At 42.7% G+C, this 15,234-nt stretch overlaps 1 protein-coding gene across 34 annotated transcripts in view; it reads right to left on the bottom strand.

Annotated features, from left to right (window-relative positions):
* The window catches only part of LOC141155441 (uncharacterized), a 352,337-nt gene that overhangs the window by 232,807 nt on the left and 104,296 nt on the right, over positions 1–15,234 (bottom strand). For all 34 annotated transcript variants that reach the window (XR_012247541.1, XR_012247565.1, XM_073642309.1 and 31 more), the window contains exons 3-4: positions 5,113–5,157; positions 4,668–4,712 (exon numbers count right to left, since the gene is read on the bottom strand). Coding sequence is in view for 32 of the 34 variants with exons in the window: in XM_073642309.1 (XP_073498410.1) it covers positions 4,668–4,712; positions 5,113–5,157 (90 nt within the window). In the remaining 2 variants the exon portion in view is untranslated. The remainder of the gene's footprint in view (positions 1–4,667; positions 4,713–5,112; positions 5,158–15,234) is intronic.

Genomic DNA, 15,234 nt, shown 5'->3' with positions numbered 1-15,234 from the left:
GGTCAGTATAGATGGACTAATAGAACAAGTCCCACACACAGCTAGAAGCCCAAATATTTTTTCAGCGGTAGATGCAGAAAAAAAATATATTCAGTTTGCAACCTGATGGAGGTCAGTATAGATGGACTAATAGAGAAAGTCCCACACACTGCTAGAAGGCCAAATATTTTTTCAGAGATAGGTGCAGACAAAAAATTATTTTGAATTTGCAACCTGATGGAGGTCAGTATAGGTGGACTAATAGAACAAGTCCCACACACTGCTAGAAGGCCAAATATTTTTTCAGAGCTAGATGCAGAAAAAAATTATATTCAGTTTGCAACCTGATGGAGGTCAGTATAGATGGACTAATAGAACAAGTCCCACACACAGCTAGAAGCCCAAATATTTTTTCAGAGGTAGATGCAGAAAAAAATTATATTCAGTTTGCAACCTGATGGAGGTCTGTATAGATGGATTAATAGAACAAGTCCCACACATAGCTAGAAGCCCAATATTTTTTCAGAGGTAGATGCAGAAAAAAAAATATTTTTAATTTGCAACCTGATGGAGGTCAGTATGGATGGACTAATAGAGAAAGTCCCACACACTGCTAGAAGGCCAAATATTTTTTCAGAGCTAGATGCAGAAAAAAATTATATTCAGTTTGCAACCTGATGGAGGTCAGTATAGATGGACTAATAGAACAAGTCCCACACACAGCTAGAAGCCCAAATATTTTTTCAGAGGTAGATGCAGATAAAAATTATTTTTAATTTGCAACCTGATGTAGGTCAGTATAGATGGACTAATAGAGAAAGTCCCACACACTGTTAGAAGGCCAAATATTTTTTCAGAGCTAGATGCAGATAAAAATTATTTTTAATTTGCAACCTGATGGAGGTCAGAATAGATGGACTAATAGAGAAAGTCCCACACACTGCTAGAAGGCCAAATATTTTATCAGAGCTAGATGCAGATAAAAATTATTTTTAATTTGCAACCTGATGGAGGTCAGTATAGATGGACTAATAGAGAAAGTCCCACACACTGCTAGAAGGCCAAATATTTTTTCAGAGCTAGATGCAGAAAAGAATTATATTCAGTTTGCAACCTGATGGAGGTCAGTATAGATGGACTAATAGAACAAGTCCCACACACAGCTAGAAGCCCAAATATTTTTTCAGAGGTAGATGCAGATAAAAATTATTTTTAATTTGCAACCTGATGGAGGTCAGTATAGATGGACTAATAGAGAAATTCCCACACACTGCTAGAAGGCCAAATATTTTTTCAGAGCTAGATGCAGATAAAAATTATTTTTAATTTGCAACCTGATGGAGGTCAGTATAGATGGACTAATAGAGAAAGTCCCACACACTACTAGAAGGCCAAATATTTTTTCAGAGCTAGATGCAGAAAAAAATTATATTCAGTTTGCAACCTGATGGAGGTCAGTATAGATGGACTAATAGAACAAGTCCCACACACAGCTAGAAGCCCAAATATTTTTTCAGAGGTAGATGCAGATAAAAATTATTTTTAATTTGCAACCTGATGGAGGTCAGTATAGATGGACTAATAGAGAAAGTCCCACACACTGCTAGAAGGCCAACTATTTTTTCAGAGCTAGATGCAGAAAAAAATTATATTCAGTTTGCAACCTGATGGAGGTCTGTATAGATGGATTAATAGAACAAGTCCCACACACAGCTAGAAGCCCAATATTTTTTCAGAGGTAGATGCAGAAAAAAAATATATTCAGTTTGCAACCTGATGGAGGTCTGTATAGATGGATTAATAGAACAAGTCCCACACACAGCTAGAAGCCCAATATTTTTTCAGAGGTAGATGCAGAAAAAAAATATATTCAGTTTGCAACCTGATGGAGGTCAGTATAGATGGACTAATAGAGAAAGTCCCACACACTGCTAGAAGGCCAAATATTTTTTCAGAGCTAGATGCAGAAAAAAATTATATTCAGTTTGCAACCTGATGGAGGTCAGTATAGATGGACTAATAGAACAAGTCCCACACACAGCTAGAAGCCCAAATATTTTTTCAGAGGTAGATGCAGATAAAAATTATTTTTAATTTGCAACCTGATGGAGGTCAGTATAGAAGGACTAATAGAGAAAGTCCCACACACTGCTAGAAGGCCAAATATTTTTTCAGATCTAGATGCAGATAAAAATTATTTTTAATTTGCAACCTGATGGAGGTCAGTATGGATGGACTAATAGAGAAAGTCCCACACACTGCTAGAAGGCCAAATATTTTTTCAGAGCTAGATGCAGAAAAAAATTATATTCAGTTTGCAACCTGATGGAGGTCAGTATAGATGGACTAATAGAACAAGTCCCACACACTGCTAGAAGCCCAAATATTTTTTCAGAGCTAGATGCAGAAAAAAATTATATTTAATTTGCAACCTGATGGAGGTCAGTATAGATGGACTAATAGAATGATGCTATGCCCAAAAGATTTTACTTCACTAGGTGCAGTAAAAAAATTGGTATTCTATACACAGGTGGTATATCTTGCAACACAGATAGGCTACTCCACTGACTAACACACTCTGCAATAGGCCAAAAAGGATTAGCTTTGCTAGATTCAGCCAAATGCTGTGAAAAAAACTTGCACAGCACTGGCACAGACCTGCCTGGCAAAAACTGATAGGAACTGATGTAACCTAGTCCTGAAAAGGACTGCAATTACAATTAGTCTTTACTCCCACAATCCATCTATTTAAGAGCACAGACCTGCCTGATAAAAGTCGTAGGAAATGCTGTAACCTAGTCCTTAAAAGGACTGCAATCACAACTATTCCCTACTCCCAAGCTATCTGTAGATTTGTGCGAAAATTGGCTTGAAATTAACAAGGTATAGCGCACACAGCAACAGCGGTGCCGTCTAACACGCAGCTGTAGCAGTGAGAAAATGGTGGCGACGGGGAAAATGGCTTGGTCTTATAGGGCAAGGACATGTGACATACACTGCCAATGACACATGCCCTTGCTTATGTGAAAAAAAGCACTTCGCTCCGTGTGTGCGCTGCTGATAGGCTGACAGATTGCACCTCCCCACTGCAAATGCGGAAAAGAGAAAAAAAAATGGAGATCTTCATTATTCCTGCAGAGATCCATCCCCTGCCCCTCCCCCCACCCCGCTGTACACTCAAACTGCGTATTAACATTAATTTTCATCATTACTGAGAAAAAATCCAGTTATGATTTTGGTGCACGAACAGTTATCGAACATAACCTCTTACAGCCGAATTTTTCTCAAATCGTTCGTGTTCGCCGAACGGCTCGAACACCGCCCAAAACAGCTCGAATTTGAGATTGGCGAACAGTTCGAGTAGAACAACGCTCATCTCTATTCTTTACAGTCAGAGCAGTCAAACTGTGGAATGCCGACCACAAGAGGTAGTAATGGCTCACACTATAAAAGCTTTTAAAAAGGGCTGGAAGATTTCCTCAGTACAAATAATATTGTGGGTTATAGTTAAATTAGAGACGAACTGTACAATTGGTGGAGAAAGGTTGAACTTGATGGACCTAGGTCTTTTTTCAACCCATGTAACTATGAAGTATTCTTAAAGTATTGTGCCTGCTATCTGATGTATTTACTTTTCATCAAATTGTTTAGTAAAGAAAAGTTTCTTTTTGGACTCTCGTCTCCTTCAGACATTTCCATAACATCTGGTCCTGGCCTGCCCTGTCAAGTGGCAGCAAGCAGTGTGCAGGGGGGTATCACCTAGGTAACGGTAGCACACACCAGCCAAGTCCCCCATTTTCCTGTGATATAGTGGGGCACAGATGATGCACACTTCGGCTACAACTACCGACCCTGCCCATGACACATTAGTAACCTAGGAGAGCACTAAGTTTGAACCAGTGGCACATGCATGCAACCATGCCATCAATCAGAACTGTCAATCTTCAAGAGTGCACCACCCCCTGAATAGCATGAAGCCGGGTGCTGTGGAGCAGTTAACTCCTAAAGAAAATAAGTTGAGAACAATGGCTCAGTGGTGAGCACTGCAGCCTTGCAGCACTGGGGTCCTGGGTTCAAATCCCTCTAAGGACACCACATACAAAGAGTTTGTATGTTATCCCTGTGTTTGAATGGGTTTCCTCTCACACTCCAAGGACATACTGATACAGAATCTAGATTGTGAGCCCCAATGGGGACAGTGCCAATAATGTCTGTAAAGCGCTGTAGAATTAATGCTGCTATATAAGTGATTAAAATAAATAAAAAACAATCAAGGGTATGTTCACACTGAGTTATTTAGTAGTTTTTGGAGCAGAAGCTGAGCAAAAAGTTTCCAAATCTTCCTCAAAATTCCTCAAAAACTTGTAGTTTCTGCTAATTTTCTGCTCCAAAAAGTCAGTAAAAAGATTCAGTGTGCACATAGCCTTAAAGGCTTAAAAGATGACTGCCCATAGGCAAGCATAACAGGCCTTTTTCTACATAATCATAATTGCTAAGTCAGCAATATACATCTTAATACAGCTGCAGTCTGTGTTTGGCATTGAAATATTAAAAAGCACTGCATTAGAAATGGTGCAAATGACACATGTAAATTTTGATTGAAAGATGCACATGTTGCCGTTTTCACAAAAATGTGCTAATAGATTAGCATACAATAAAATTCCAAAAAAGATTTTTCACAAACTTACTGTCAGTAGTTTTCTCTCTGGGGATAGCAGTGGTTTCTTTGTGACCTAACATTAGAAATGTTTAAAAGAAAACACATTAAAATTACATTTTAAGGATAGTTTCCATTGTACAGACCGCTGATAATCTGAGAGACTATCTTGAATTCGAGGCATCCACCTACTGCTTAAATTCTGATAACAGCTCATTGCCTAGGGAAGAATAACTGGCCTTTTGCTGCATAATCATAATTGTTAAGTCAGCAATATATATCTTAATACAGCTGCACCCTGTGTTTTACATTCAGTTATTAAGAAGTACTGCATTGAAAAATGTTACAAATGAAACATAGAAATGATGCCTGAAAGATACCATAAAATGCCATCTGTATGTTGCCTTTTTGACCAAAATGTGCTAGATACATTTTAGCAGACGATAAAGTTCTTAAAATAATTTTCACAAACTTACTGTCAGTAGGTTTCTCTCTGGGGCTAGCAGTGGTTACTTTGTGACCTAACATTAGAAATATATAAAAGAAAACAGATTAAAATTCCATTTTAAGCACAATCCCCAATGTACAGACCTGTCAGAATCTGAGTGACCATCCTGATTTCGAGGCATTACCCAGTGCTTAAAATCTGTTAACAGTGCTTCGCAGAGGACGTTTAAGAGAACACTATGTCATCATTGGTGTACAAGGATAGGCATTATTACTTATTAGTATCACTATTGTTTCGAATGTGAGACTACCGTCATTTTATAGACAATCATCTTGCCTATCTTATACATAAATTTGACTTGCAACTACTTAGCATATAATTAGTATTGCAGATTCTAGTCATGGGTCACTGCTTTGTTAAAAAGAGAAACAGCATCATCAAGCTCATCGATAGTGGTCTCTCGGCCAAGAAAATTGCCAAACTGCATTATGTAAGTGCCATGATAGTTTGAAGAATATGAAATGAAGTTCGTCCATCCATTCAAAAGCCTGGTGGATGTCCAGGCAAAATATCAGAGTCAACAAGTCAGCTCATCACAAGGTCTATCAGTTCTGGTGCGACAAACACTGCAGTGGAAGTGGCTCGTATGCTTCATAATAGTGAGATCACAAACATCAATGCAAGCACCGTGCAACACACATTACGCAAGTCTGGAATAGTGGCCCAAAAAATTTGAAGAAGCCTCGTCTTCAATATAGTCATTAGAAGCGTCAGCTCAAGTTTGCAAAAAAGTGTGAAAAGTGGACAGTAGAAGATTGGAGATGGATGATTTGGAGCCTTGAGTCAAAAATTCAATAGACTAGGCTCTGATGGGTGAAAATGGGTTCTGGGAGACACAAGAAAAAAAGGGACTAAAAGATCGAGAAATTGAAGGAACTGTCAAGTTTGGTGGAGGAAGCCTGATGATATGGGTTTTTTTTCACAGCCAAAGGCGTTGAATGCTTCACCAGTATCAATGGTGGTCTCAATGATGAGCTATATGTGAGTATCCTACAAGGTGAGTTACTTTGTACACTCGAATACTATTGGCATGAAAAGGACGACATGGTGTTCCAGCAAGACAACGACCCAAAGCATATGTCAATATTGGCGAAGAAATGGTTCAGTGACAATGAAGTAGAGGTGCTGGATTAGCCCCACAGTCCCCTGACCTCAACCTAATCGAACACTTGTGGGTAGAGTTGAAGAAAAAGCTGTATACATACTCAAGTGAGTCGACCAATATGCACCACCTTTGGGAACGTGTAGCAGAAACCTGGGATCAGATTTCAGTTGAGACATGTTTGAATCTCATCGAGAGCATACCCAGAAGGATTCAGGCAGTGTTGAAAGCACAAGGTGGATTTACAAAATACTTACAAAATTATACAAAATTTGTGTTTTTAAGAGCAAACAAGTAACAATGCAGTGACATGACAAGTATCTGAATAACTAATCATATGCAAAATAGTTGCAAGTCAAATTTATGTATGAGCTAGCCAAGATGATTGTCTATAAAATGATGGTATCCTCACAGTTGAAGCAGTAGTGGATGGCGAGATATGGAGCCTGAAAGTCAAAAGTTCAAAACATTGTTACCCTTTTGCTTGTCAGTTTATCTAGGAACTGTGGAAAAGTGAGTTCAAAAATTGTATATAGATATTAGAGCTTTAAGGACTGAAATATTGTGTCAGCATTTAGTTAAAGGCTGTTTTATTTAACTGACTGATCCAGTATGGGTAATCACATAAATGGTACTCCTAAATGGACACTACATAATATTATTTAGAAAATGTATAGCAACATTACTGTGGTTCCATATGGTTGTATTATTTGTGTGCTATATTGCAGTAATGATCTTATATTGGGCCATTATTTGGGAAATGCTTTGTTAATACTCATATACATATTTCTGGGAAACGGTTTGATCGTAATAAGTGAAGGATCTGGACATTTTGCAGTGTTATGATATGTGTTACACCTTACTACTCGACTGGAAGTAAATGCCTAGACCAGCTCTTAAGTGAGGGATAGAGAACCTTAGGCCCATGTCTTCTGTGATGTATATACCGCAGCCCCCATGTCTCCTGTGATGTCTGTGCCGCTCCCCCATGTCTCCTGTGATGTTTATGCCACTCCCCCATGTCTCCTGTGATGTATATACCGCAGCACTCATGTCTCCTGTGATGTTTATGCCACTCCCCCATGTCTTCTGTGATGTATATACCGCAGCACCCATGTCTCCTGTGATGTCTATGCCGCTCCCCCATGTCTCCTGTGATGTATATACCGCAGCACCCATGTCTCCTGTGATGTCTATGCAGCTTCCCCATGTCTCCTGTGATGTATATACCGCAGCAACTATGTCTCCTGTGATGTCTACGCCACTCACCCATTTCTCCTGTGATGTATATACCGCAGCACCCATGTCTCCTGTGATGTCTATACCACTCCCCCGTGTCTCCTGTGATGTCTATGCCGCAGCCCCATGTGTCCTATGATGTCTATGCCGCAGCTTCATGTCTCCTGTGATGTTTACGCCACAGCTCTATGTATCCTGTGATGTATATAATCCAGCCTTGGTGTCTCCTATGTGATGTATATACAACAGTTTTGGTGCCTCCCATGTGATGTATACAGTGCTGGTCACCATTATTGGCACCCCTTCATTTTTTTCATAGACTGTACAATATCTTCAGAAATAAATGGAAATGTACTAAAGTTATATCCTCAGTATTTTTTAATTAGTGGTCCAAAGTAATACAACAATAAAACATTGTTTTTCAACTTCCATGTTGCAATTTCAAAGAAGAAACAGAATAAACAGCATGTGCAGCAATAAAGCACCCCTAATTAATTCTTGGTTGCACACTAGAGATGAGCGTTGTTCTACTCGAGCTGTTTGCCAATCTCAAATTCGAGCTGTGTTGGGCGGTGTTCGAGCCGTTCGGCGAACACGAACAATTTGAGAAAAATTCGGCTGTTCGAGGTTATGTTCGATAACTGTTCGTGCACCAAAATCATAACTGGATTTTTTCTCAGTAATGATGAAAATTAATGTTAATACGCAGTTTGAGTGTACAGCGGGGTGGGGGGAGGGGCAGGGGATGGATCTCTGCAGGAACAATGAAGATCTCCATTTTTTTTTTCTCTTTCCCGCATTTACAGTGGGGAGGTGCAATCTGTCAGCCTATCAGCAGCGCACACACGGAGCGAAGTGCTTTTTTTCACACAAGCAAGGGCATGTGTCATTGGCAGTGTATGTCACATGTCCTTGCCCTATAAGACCAAGCCATTTTCCCCGTCGCCACCATTTTCTCACTGCTGCAGCTGCGTGTTAGACGGCACCGCTGTTGCTGTGTGCGCTATACCTTGTTCATTTCAAGCCAATTTTCGCACAAATCTACAGATAGCTTGGGAGTAGGGAATAGTTGTGATTGCAGTCCTTTTAAGGACTAGGTTACAGCATTTCCTACGACTTTTATCAGGCAGGTCTGTGCTCTTAAATAGATAGATTGTGGGAGTAAAGACTAATTGTAATTGGAGTCCTTTTCAGGACTAGGTTACATCAGTTCCTATCAGTTTTTGCCAGGCAGGTCTGTGCCAGTGCTGTGCAAGTTTTTTTCACAGCATTTGGCTGAATCTAGCAAAGCTAATCCTTTTTGGCCTATTGCAGAGTGTGTTAGTCAGTGGAGTAGCCTATCTGTGTTGCAAGATATACCACCTGTGTATAGAATACCAATTTTTTTACTGCACCTAGTGAAGTAAAATCTTTTGGGCATAGCATCATTCTATTAGTCCATCTATACTGACCTCCATCAGGTTGCAAATTGAATATAATTTTTTTCTGCATCTAGCTCTGAAAAAATATTGGGCTTCTAGTTGTGTGTGGGACTTGTTGTATTAGTCCATCTATACTGACCTCCATCAGGTTGCAAACTGCATATATTTTTTTCTGCATCTAGCTCTGAAAAAATATTGGGCTTCTAGCTGTGTGTGGTACTTGTTCTATTAATCCATCTATACAGACCTCCATCAGGTTGCAAACTGAATATATTTTTTTCTGCATCTACCTCTGAAAAAATATTGGGCTTCTAGCTGTGTGTGGGACTTGTTGTATTAGTCCATCTATACTGACCTCCATCAGGTTGCAAACTGAATATATTTTTTTCTGCATCTACCTCTGAAAAAATATTTGTCCTTCTAGCAGTGTGTGGGACTTTCTCTATTAGTCCATCTATACTGACCTCCATCAGGTTGCAAATTAAAAATAATTTTTATCTGCATCTAGCTCTGAAAAAATATTTGGCCTTCTAGCAGTGTGTGGGACTTTCTCTATTAGTCCATCTATACTGACCTCCATCAGGTTGCAAATTGAATATAATTTTTTTCTGCATCTAACCCAGCCAATAGTTTTGGCCTAATACCACAGTTTGGCCACTCAGCTCTGCTCGGTTCCCATCCATTGTTTTTTTGTGCAAACAACTCCAGAGTTGTTAATTAGTTAACCACCAAAATGAGTGGAAAAAGGCCTGCTGCTGGTGGAAAGGGGAATAGGCGTGTTGGGAAGGGGAAAAAAGGTTGTGTCCGTGGGGTAGGTGTTAAAGCAACAGTAACATCTGCAGAAGAAAGACCATCTTCCAGCCAAACTAAAATGTCTACTTCTTTTAGCGGACAATGTGATAAGATCCCTTTCTTACGGCCACGCCAATCGCTACAAATTCCAGATGAGGCACAAAAACAGCAGGTGCTTCAACGGATATCAAGTGCTCCTTTAAGTGGGCTCTCCTCCACATCAACTTCAACATCACAAATACTCCAGTCCTCAAAGGTGTCACCCCAATCGCACTTGCTTCCTCACAGCTCCCAAATCTCCAGCTGCCCGTCTGAGTATGAGGTAGAACAGATGGTTGAGTCTGCAGAGCTGTTTACTCATACTATAGCCTGGGAATCAGAGGTCGACTCCAGCGCTTCTGTGAATCCAGACGAGGAAATGATCTGCACTGATGCCCAGAATCTTTATGAGTCGGATCCAGGACCAGACGCAGAAGGTTCTGACCATAATGTAGACCCTCATTCCCAAACTGTAACTCCTGTTGGTGGAGACAATGAGGAAGACGATGATAAGACTCAAATACCTGATTGGAGCGACAACTTTAGTTTTTTGTCAGGGCAGGAACAGGTTGGCTCTGAGGACGACGGGAGTGATAACGCACAGGGTGATGATGATGAGGTTGGAGATCCCACTTACTGTCAACCCACAGTCAGCCAAGAGATGAGGTCAGCAGAGGAGGTGGAGGAAGATGCTAGTGACGACGAGGTCAGGTTGCGCCTTCCTGGACAGAGACGTAGTACTGGAAGCACGTCAACAACTGCATCCTCAAACACAACTCTGCCTCTCACCACAAGTCGTGGTGGCTCTTCAGGTCGCATGGGTGCTAAGCCTTGCATAGCCTGGGCATTTTTTCAGATTGATAAAGATGACCGAACTCGTGTTATCTGTAACATTTGTCAGCAAAAGCTAAGTAGAGGCCAAAAAATACATAGTTTGAGTACTTCATGCATGAACCGGCACATGGACATGAAGCATAAGTTGCAGTGGGAAGCTCAGTGTGCTACAATGCGGCCTAGCCGGCCGGGCCAACCACCGTCTGCCATATCTTGTGCATCCGCGGCCTCTTCATCCTCTGTGACTGGGGGGACAGCAGTCACACCTGTTTTGGGGCGCAGACCTGCCACCTCTTTACCCGCAACAGCCAGCGTGATTGGCAGGTCATCATTTTCTTTGGAGGTGGTAACACCAGCTGGTGTTGAGCGCTGTCCGACATCGATAGCACCACCTTTGGATCAAGGCAACCTAACATGTCCGCCTGCATCTTCCTCACAGACCGGCAGTTTGCCGGGGACACCCTTATCAACCCCGTCTAAGCACAACAGCCAGCCCTCGGTCCCTCAGATGTGGACAAGTAAAAGACCATTTCCTCCTAGCCATGAGAAAGCTAAGAGGTTGAATTTCACCATCTGCAAGTTCTTGGCTACAGAAATTCTGCCTTTCCGCCCGGTGGACACAGAGGATTTTCGAGACCTTATGTCCGTCGCAGTGCCCCAGTACCAGATGCCCAGTCGGCACTACTTCTCAAAGAAAAGTGTGCCTGCGCTCCACCAGCATGTCGCACACAACATCACCGCTTCTTTGAGAAACTCTGTGTGTGACAGGGTGCATTTCACCACAGACACTTGGACGAGTAGGCATGGACAGGGGCGTTACATGTCGCTGACTGGACACTGGGTAACTATGGTGACAGCAGGACAAGGGGCTGCAGTCCAAGTCTTGCCGTCCCCACGAGTTGTGCGTCAATCCTCTTTATGTCAAAGTTCCTCCACTGCTTCTGCCTCCTCAACCTCCTCTCGGTCTTCCACCTGCACCCAAAGCCTGTCTGGTCATGCCACAAGCTTTCTAACTGCGCAGAAGGGATCCTGCACACCTCCTTACTATGCTGGCAGTAGGGCTCAACGTCATCAGGCGGTTTTTACATTGAAATGTCTGGGAAATGTGAGTCACACAGCTGAGGAGTTGTGGTCAGCTCTGGAGAACCAATTTCATGAATGGTTGTCTCCACTGGACCTGAAACCAGGGAAGGCCGTGTGCGACAATGCTGCAAACCTGGGTGCGGCCCTTCGCCGGGGCAATGTCACACACGTGCCTTGTATGGCTCACGTGTTGAACCTGGTTGTCCAGCAATTTTTAGCCCACTATCCCAGACTAGATGGCCTTCTGCAGAGGGCACGGTCGCTGTGTGCTCACTTTCGCCGTTCGCATCCCGCAGCTCAGCGACTTACATCTCTACAGAAGTCGTTGGGCCTGCCACTTCACCGGCTAAAATGCGATGTGCCTACCCGGTGGAATTCAACTCTGCACATGTTGCAGCGACTGTGGCAGCACCGACAAGCCCTGGTGCAATACGTTCTGACGTATAGCCTGGGCCAACGAGATCCAGAGGTGGGGCAAATCACGCTGGAGGAGTGGTCTCAGATCAGGGACCTATGCACCCTTCTGCACAGTTTTGAAATGGCGACGAAGATGTTTAGTGCTGACGATGCCATTATCAGCATGACTATTCCGGTGATTTACATGCTGGAGCACATGTTAAACAGAATTCGGAGTCAGGTGGTGGCACAAGAGGAGGTGGAGGAAGTAGAGGAGGAGGAGTTGTATGCGGAAGGGCTAACATCTGCAAGGTCCAGACGGTCGGCAGCACCAAGGCGGCAGGCATGTGAGGGTGGGGGAGATGGTTTTACCAGGGCGCATGGTAGCAGCCAAACTAGTGAGGAAGGTGCAGGAGCCCAGGAAGAAGTGGAGGACGAACTGATGGAAGACTCATCAGATGAGGGAGACCTTGATAACATTTCTGTTGTGCGAGGTTGGGGGGAGAGGACAGAGGAAGGAAGCATGATTGTTACCTTGCCACCAACACAACAGGGACTTGGTGCTCCTGGATGCGCAACACACATGAGTGCCTTCTTGCTGCACTACCTGCAACATGACCCTCGAATTGTGAGAATTAGAAATAATCCTGACTACTGGGTTGCCACACTGTTAGATCCGCGGTACAAAAGTAAATTTGCAGAAATTATTCCTGCCATAGAAAGGGATGCACGCATGCAGGAGTATCAGCAGAGACTGTTGCAGAATCTTACATGTGCTTTTCCACAAAATACCAGTGGTGCACGTAGTGAATCTCACAGTTCCAACTTGCCAACCGTGGGACCGTCAAGTGTTCAGCACTCAAACCGTAACAGAACCACAGTATCTGCTGGTAACATCAATTTTGCGGAATCATTTCACCACTTTTTTAGCCCATCCTTTGCAAGGCCACAGGAGACAAGAAGTCTGACACATAGTCAACGGCTAGAGACGATGGTACAGGAGTATCTCCAAGTAAACACTGAAGCCACGACTGTGTCACTGGACCCTTGCTCTTTTTGGGCTTCCAATCTGGATAAATGGCCGGAGCTAGCCACTTACGCCTTGGAGATCTTGTCATGCCCCGCAGCCAGCGTTCTGTCTGAACGTGTGTTCAGCGCTGCTGGTGGTGTGCTGACAGATAAGCGCACGCGGCTCTCCACTGATAATGTAGACAGACTCACGTTCATAAAGATGAACAAATCATGGATCCGAAACGACTTTTCTACCCCTGTGTCATCCTGGGGAGAGTAAAAGCTTGATGATTGGTTAAAATCACCCTACCAACCGTTTTAAGCTTTCAAATTACTAATCATGTTTATCTGTATCTTGGCTGGAAAATAATTTGGGCTTTGTAGCAGTGTGCAGCACTGATTCTATTAGGCCATCTATAATAAGCTCCACCAGATTTAAAATTACTAATCATGTTTATCTGTATCTTGACTGGAAAATAATTTGGGCTTTGTAGCAGTGTGCAGCACTGATCCTATTAGGCCATCTATACTAAAGCTTCACCAGATTTAAAATTAATAATAATTTTTAGCTGCATCTAGCCCGGAAAATAATTTTGGGGCTCCGAGATGCGCAAGACACATAAGTGCCTTCTTGCTGCACTACCTGCAGCATGACCCTCATATTGTCAGAATTCGAAGTAATCATGACTACTGGGTTGCCACACTCTTAGATCCCCCAAACTTTTTGATCAACCTTTTCATTTTAATAAAGACCAAAAAAATGGTCATTTTTGAAATTATAAGCATTAGCAGGTTGTTAGAAACTGAAATCAAACAGTTTTCAACTCAAAACTTTATTCTAGGTGATGTTACATTTTCACATAGGACCCCTTGTTCGAAAGGAGCTTCTGAACTCTCTCGTCCATTGAATTTGTCAGGTTTTGGATGGTTTCTGCTTCAATTGTTTTGCATGAGGACAGAATACCCTCCCAGAGCTGTTGCTTAGATGTGAACTGCCTCCCGCCATCATAGACACTCCTTTTAATGATGCTCCAAAGGTTCTGAATGGGGTAGAGGTCAGGGGAGCATGGGGGTCACACCATAAGTTTGTCCCCTTTTATGCCCATATCAGCCAGAGATGCAGATGTTTTATGTGCAGCATGAGATGGTGCATTATCATGCAGAAAAATGATCTTGCTGTGAAATACACGGTTCTTCTTCTTGAACCATGGCAGGAAGTGCTGTTTGAGAAAATCCACATACATTATGGAGTTCATCTTTAGCGCCTTCAGGGATCCTAAAGGGGCCGACAATCTCTCTCCCCATGATTCCAGCCCAAAACATTACTCCACCTCCTCCTTGTTGGCGCTGTAGCGGTGTTTGCGTGGGGTGTCCATCAACCAGCCATCCTCCACTCCATCCATCTGGACCATCGAGCGCTGCACGGCACTCATCTGTGAACAAAACAGTTTTGAAATCAGTCTTCATGTAATGTTTGGCCCACTGGAGCCGTTTCTGCTTGTGTGAAGTGGATAGAGGAGGTCGACAGGATGGCGTATGCACAGCTGCAAACCTCTGAAGGACCCTGCATCTTGTTGTTCGGGGGACGTTGGAGGCACCAGCAGCTTCAAAAACTTGTCTGCTGCTATGACAAGGCTTTTTTGCCGCTGCTCTTTCAACCTGACGTAATTGCCTGTAGGAAAGAGTCTTCAATTTGCCCTTATCAGCACGCACACGTGTGTACTGTGAATCAGCTACATACTTCTTGATTGCCAAGACACTTCATCCTGATCATCGCACAATGTTGATTGTAGTCATGCCTTGACCTAAACACTCCACAATTTGTTGCTTCTCAGCAGCCGACACATCCTTTTTCTTTCCCATTTTGGCAGAAAATGTAGGCTGCTTAATAATGTGAGACAGCCTTCTTAAGTAGTCTTGCCTTTCATTGGACACACCTGCCAAACTAATTAGCACAGGTGTCTGCAATTGCTTACAGTGATATAAAGAGCCCTGACACACATCACCATCAATGAGTTTAACTGACAAACAAACAAATTCTTCCCTTATCACTCCTAAACACTTTTTGCATAATAATTTGGAACACAGTGTACATGTGCTTTTCCACAAAACACCAGTGGTTCACGTAGTGAATCTTACAGTTCTAACTTGCCAACCGTGGTCTGTATGGAGT

The sequence above is a fragment of the Phyllobates terribilis genome, unplaced genomic scaffold (assembly GCF_046119375.1).
Source record: "Phyllobates terribilis strain yellow unplaced genomic scaffold, ASM4611937v1 Scaffold_1__5_contigs__length_1240528914, whole genome shotgun sequence".
Lineage (NCBI taxonomy): Eukaryota > Metazoa > Chordata > Amphibia > Anura > Dendrobatidae > Phyllobates > Phyllobates terribilis.
Note: the sequence above shows the minus strand (reverse complement) of the source record. Positions and strands in the feature narration are given on the sequence as shown.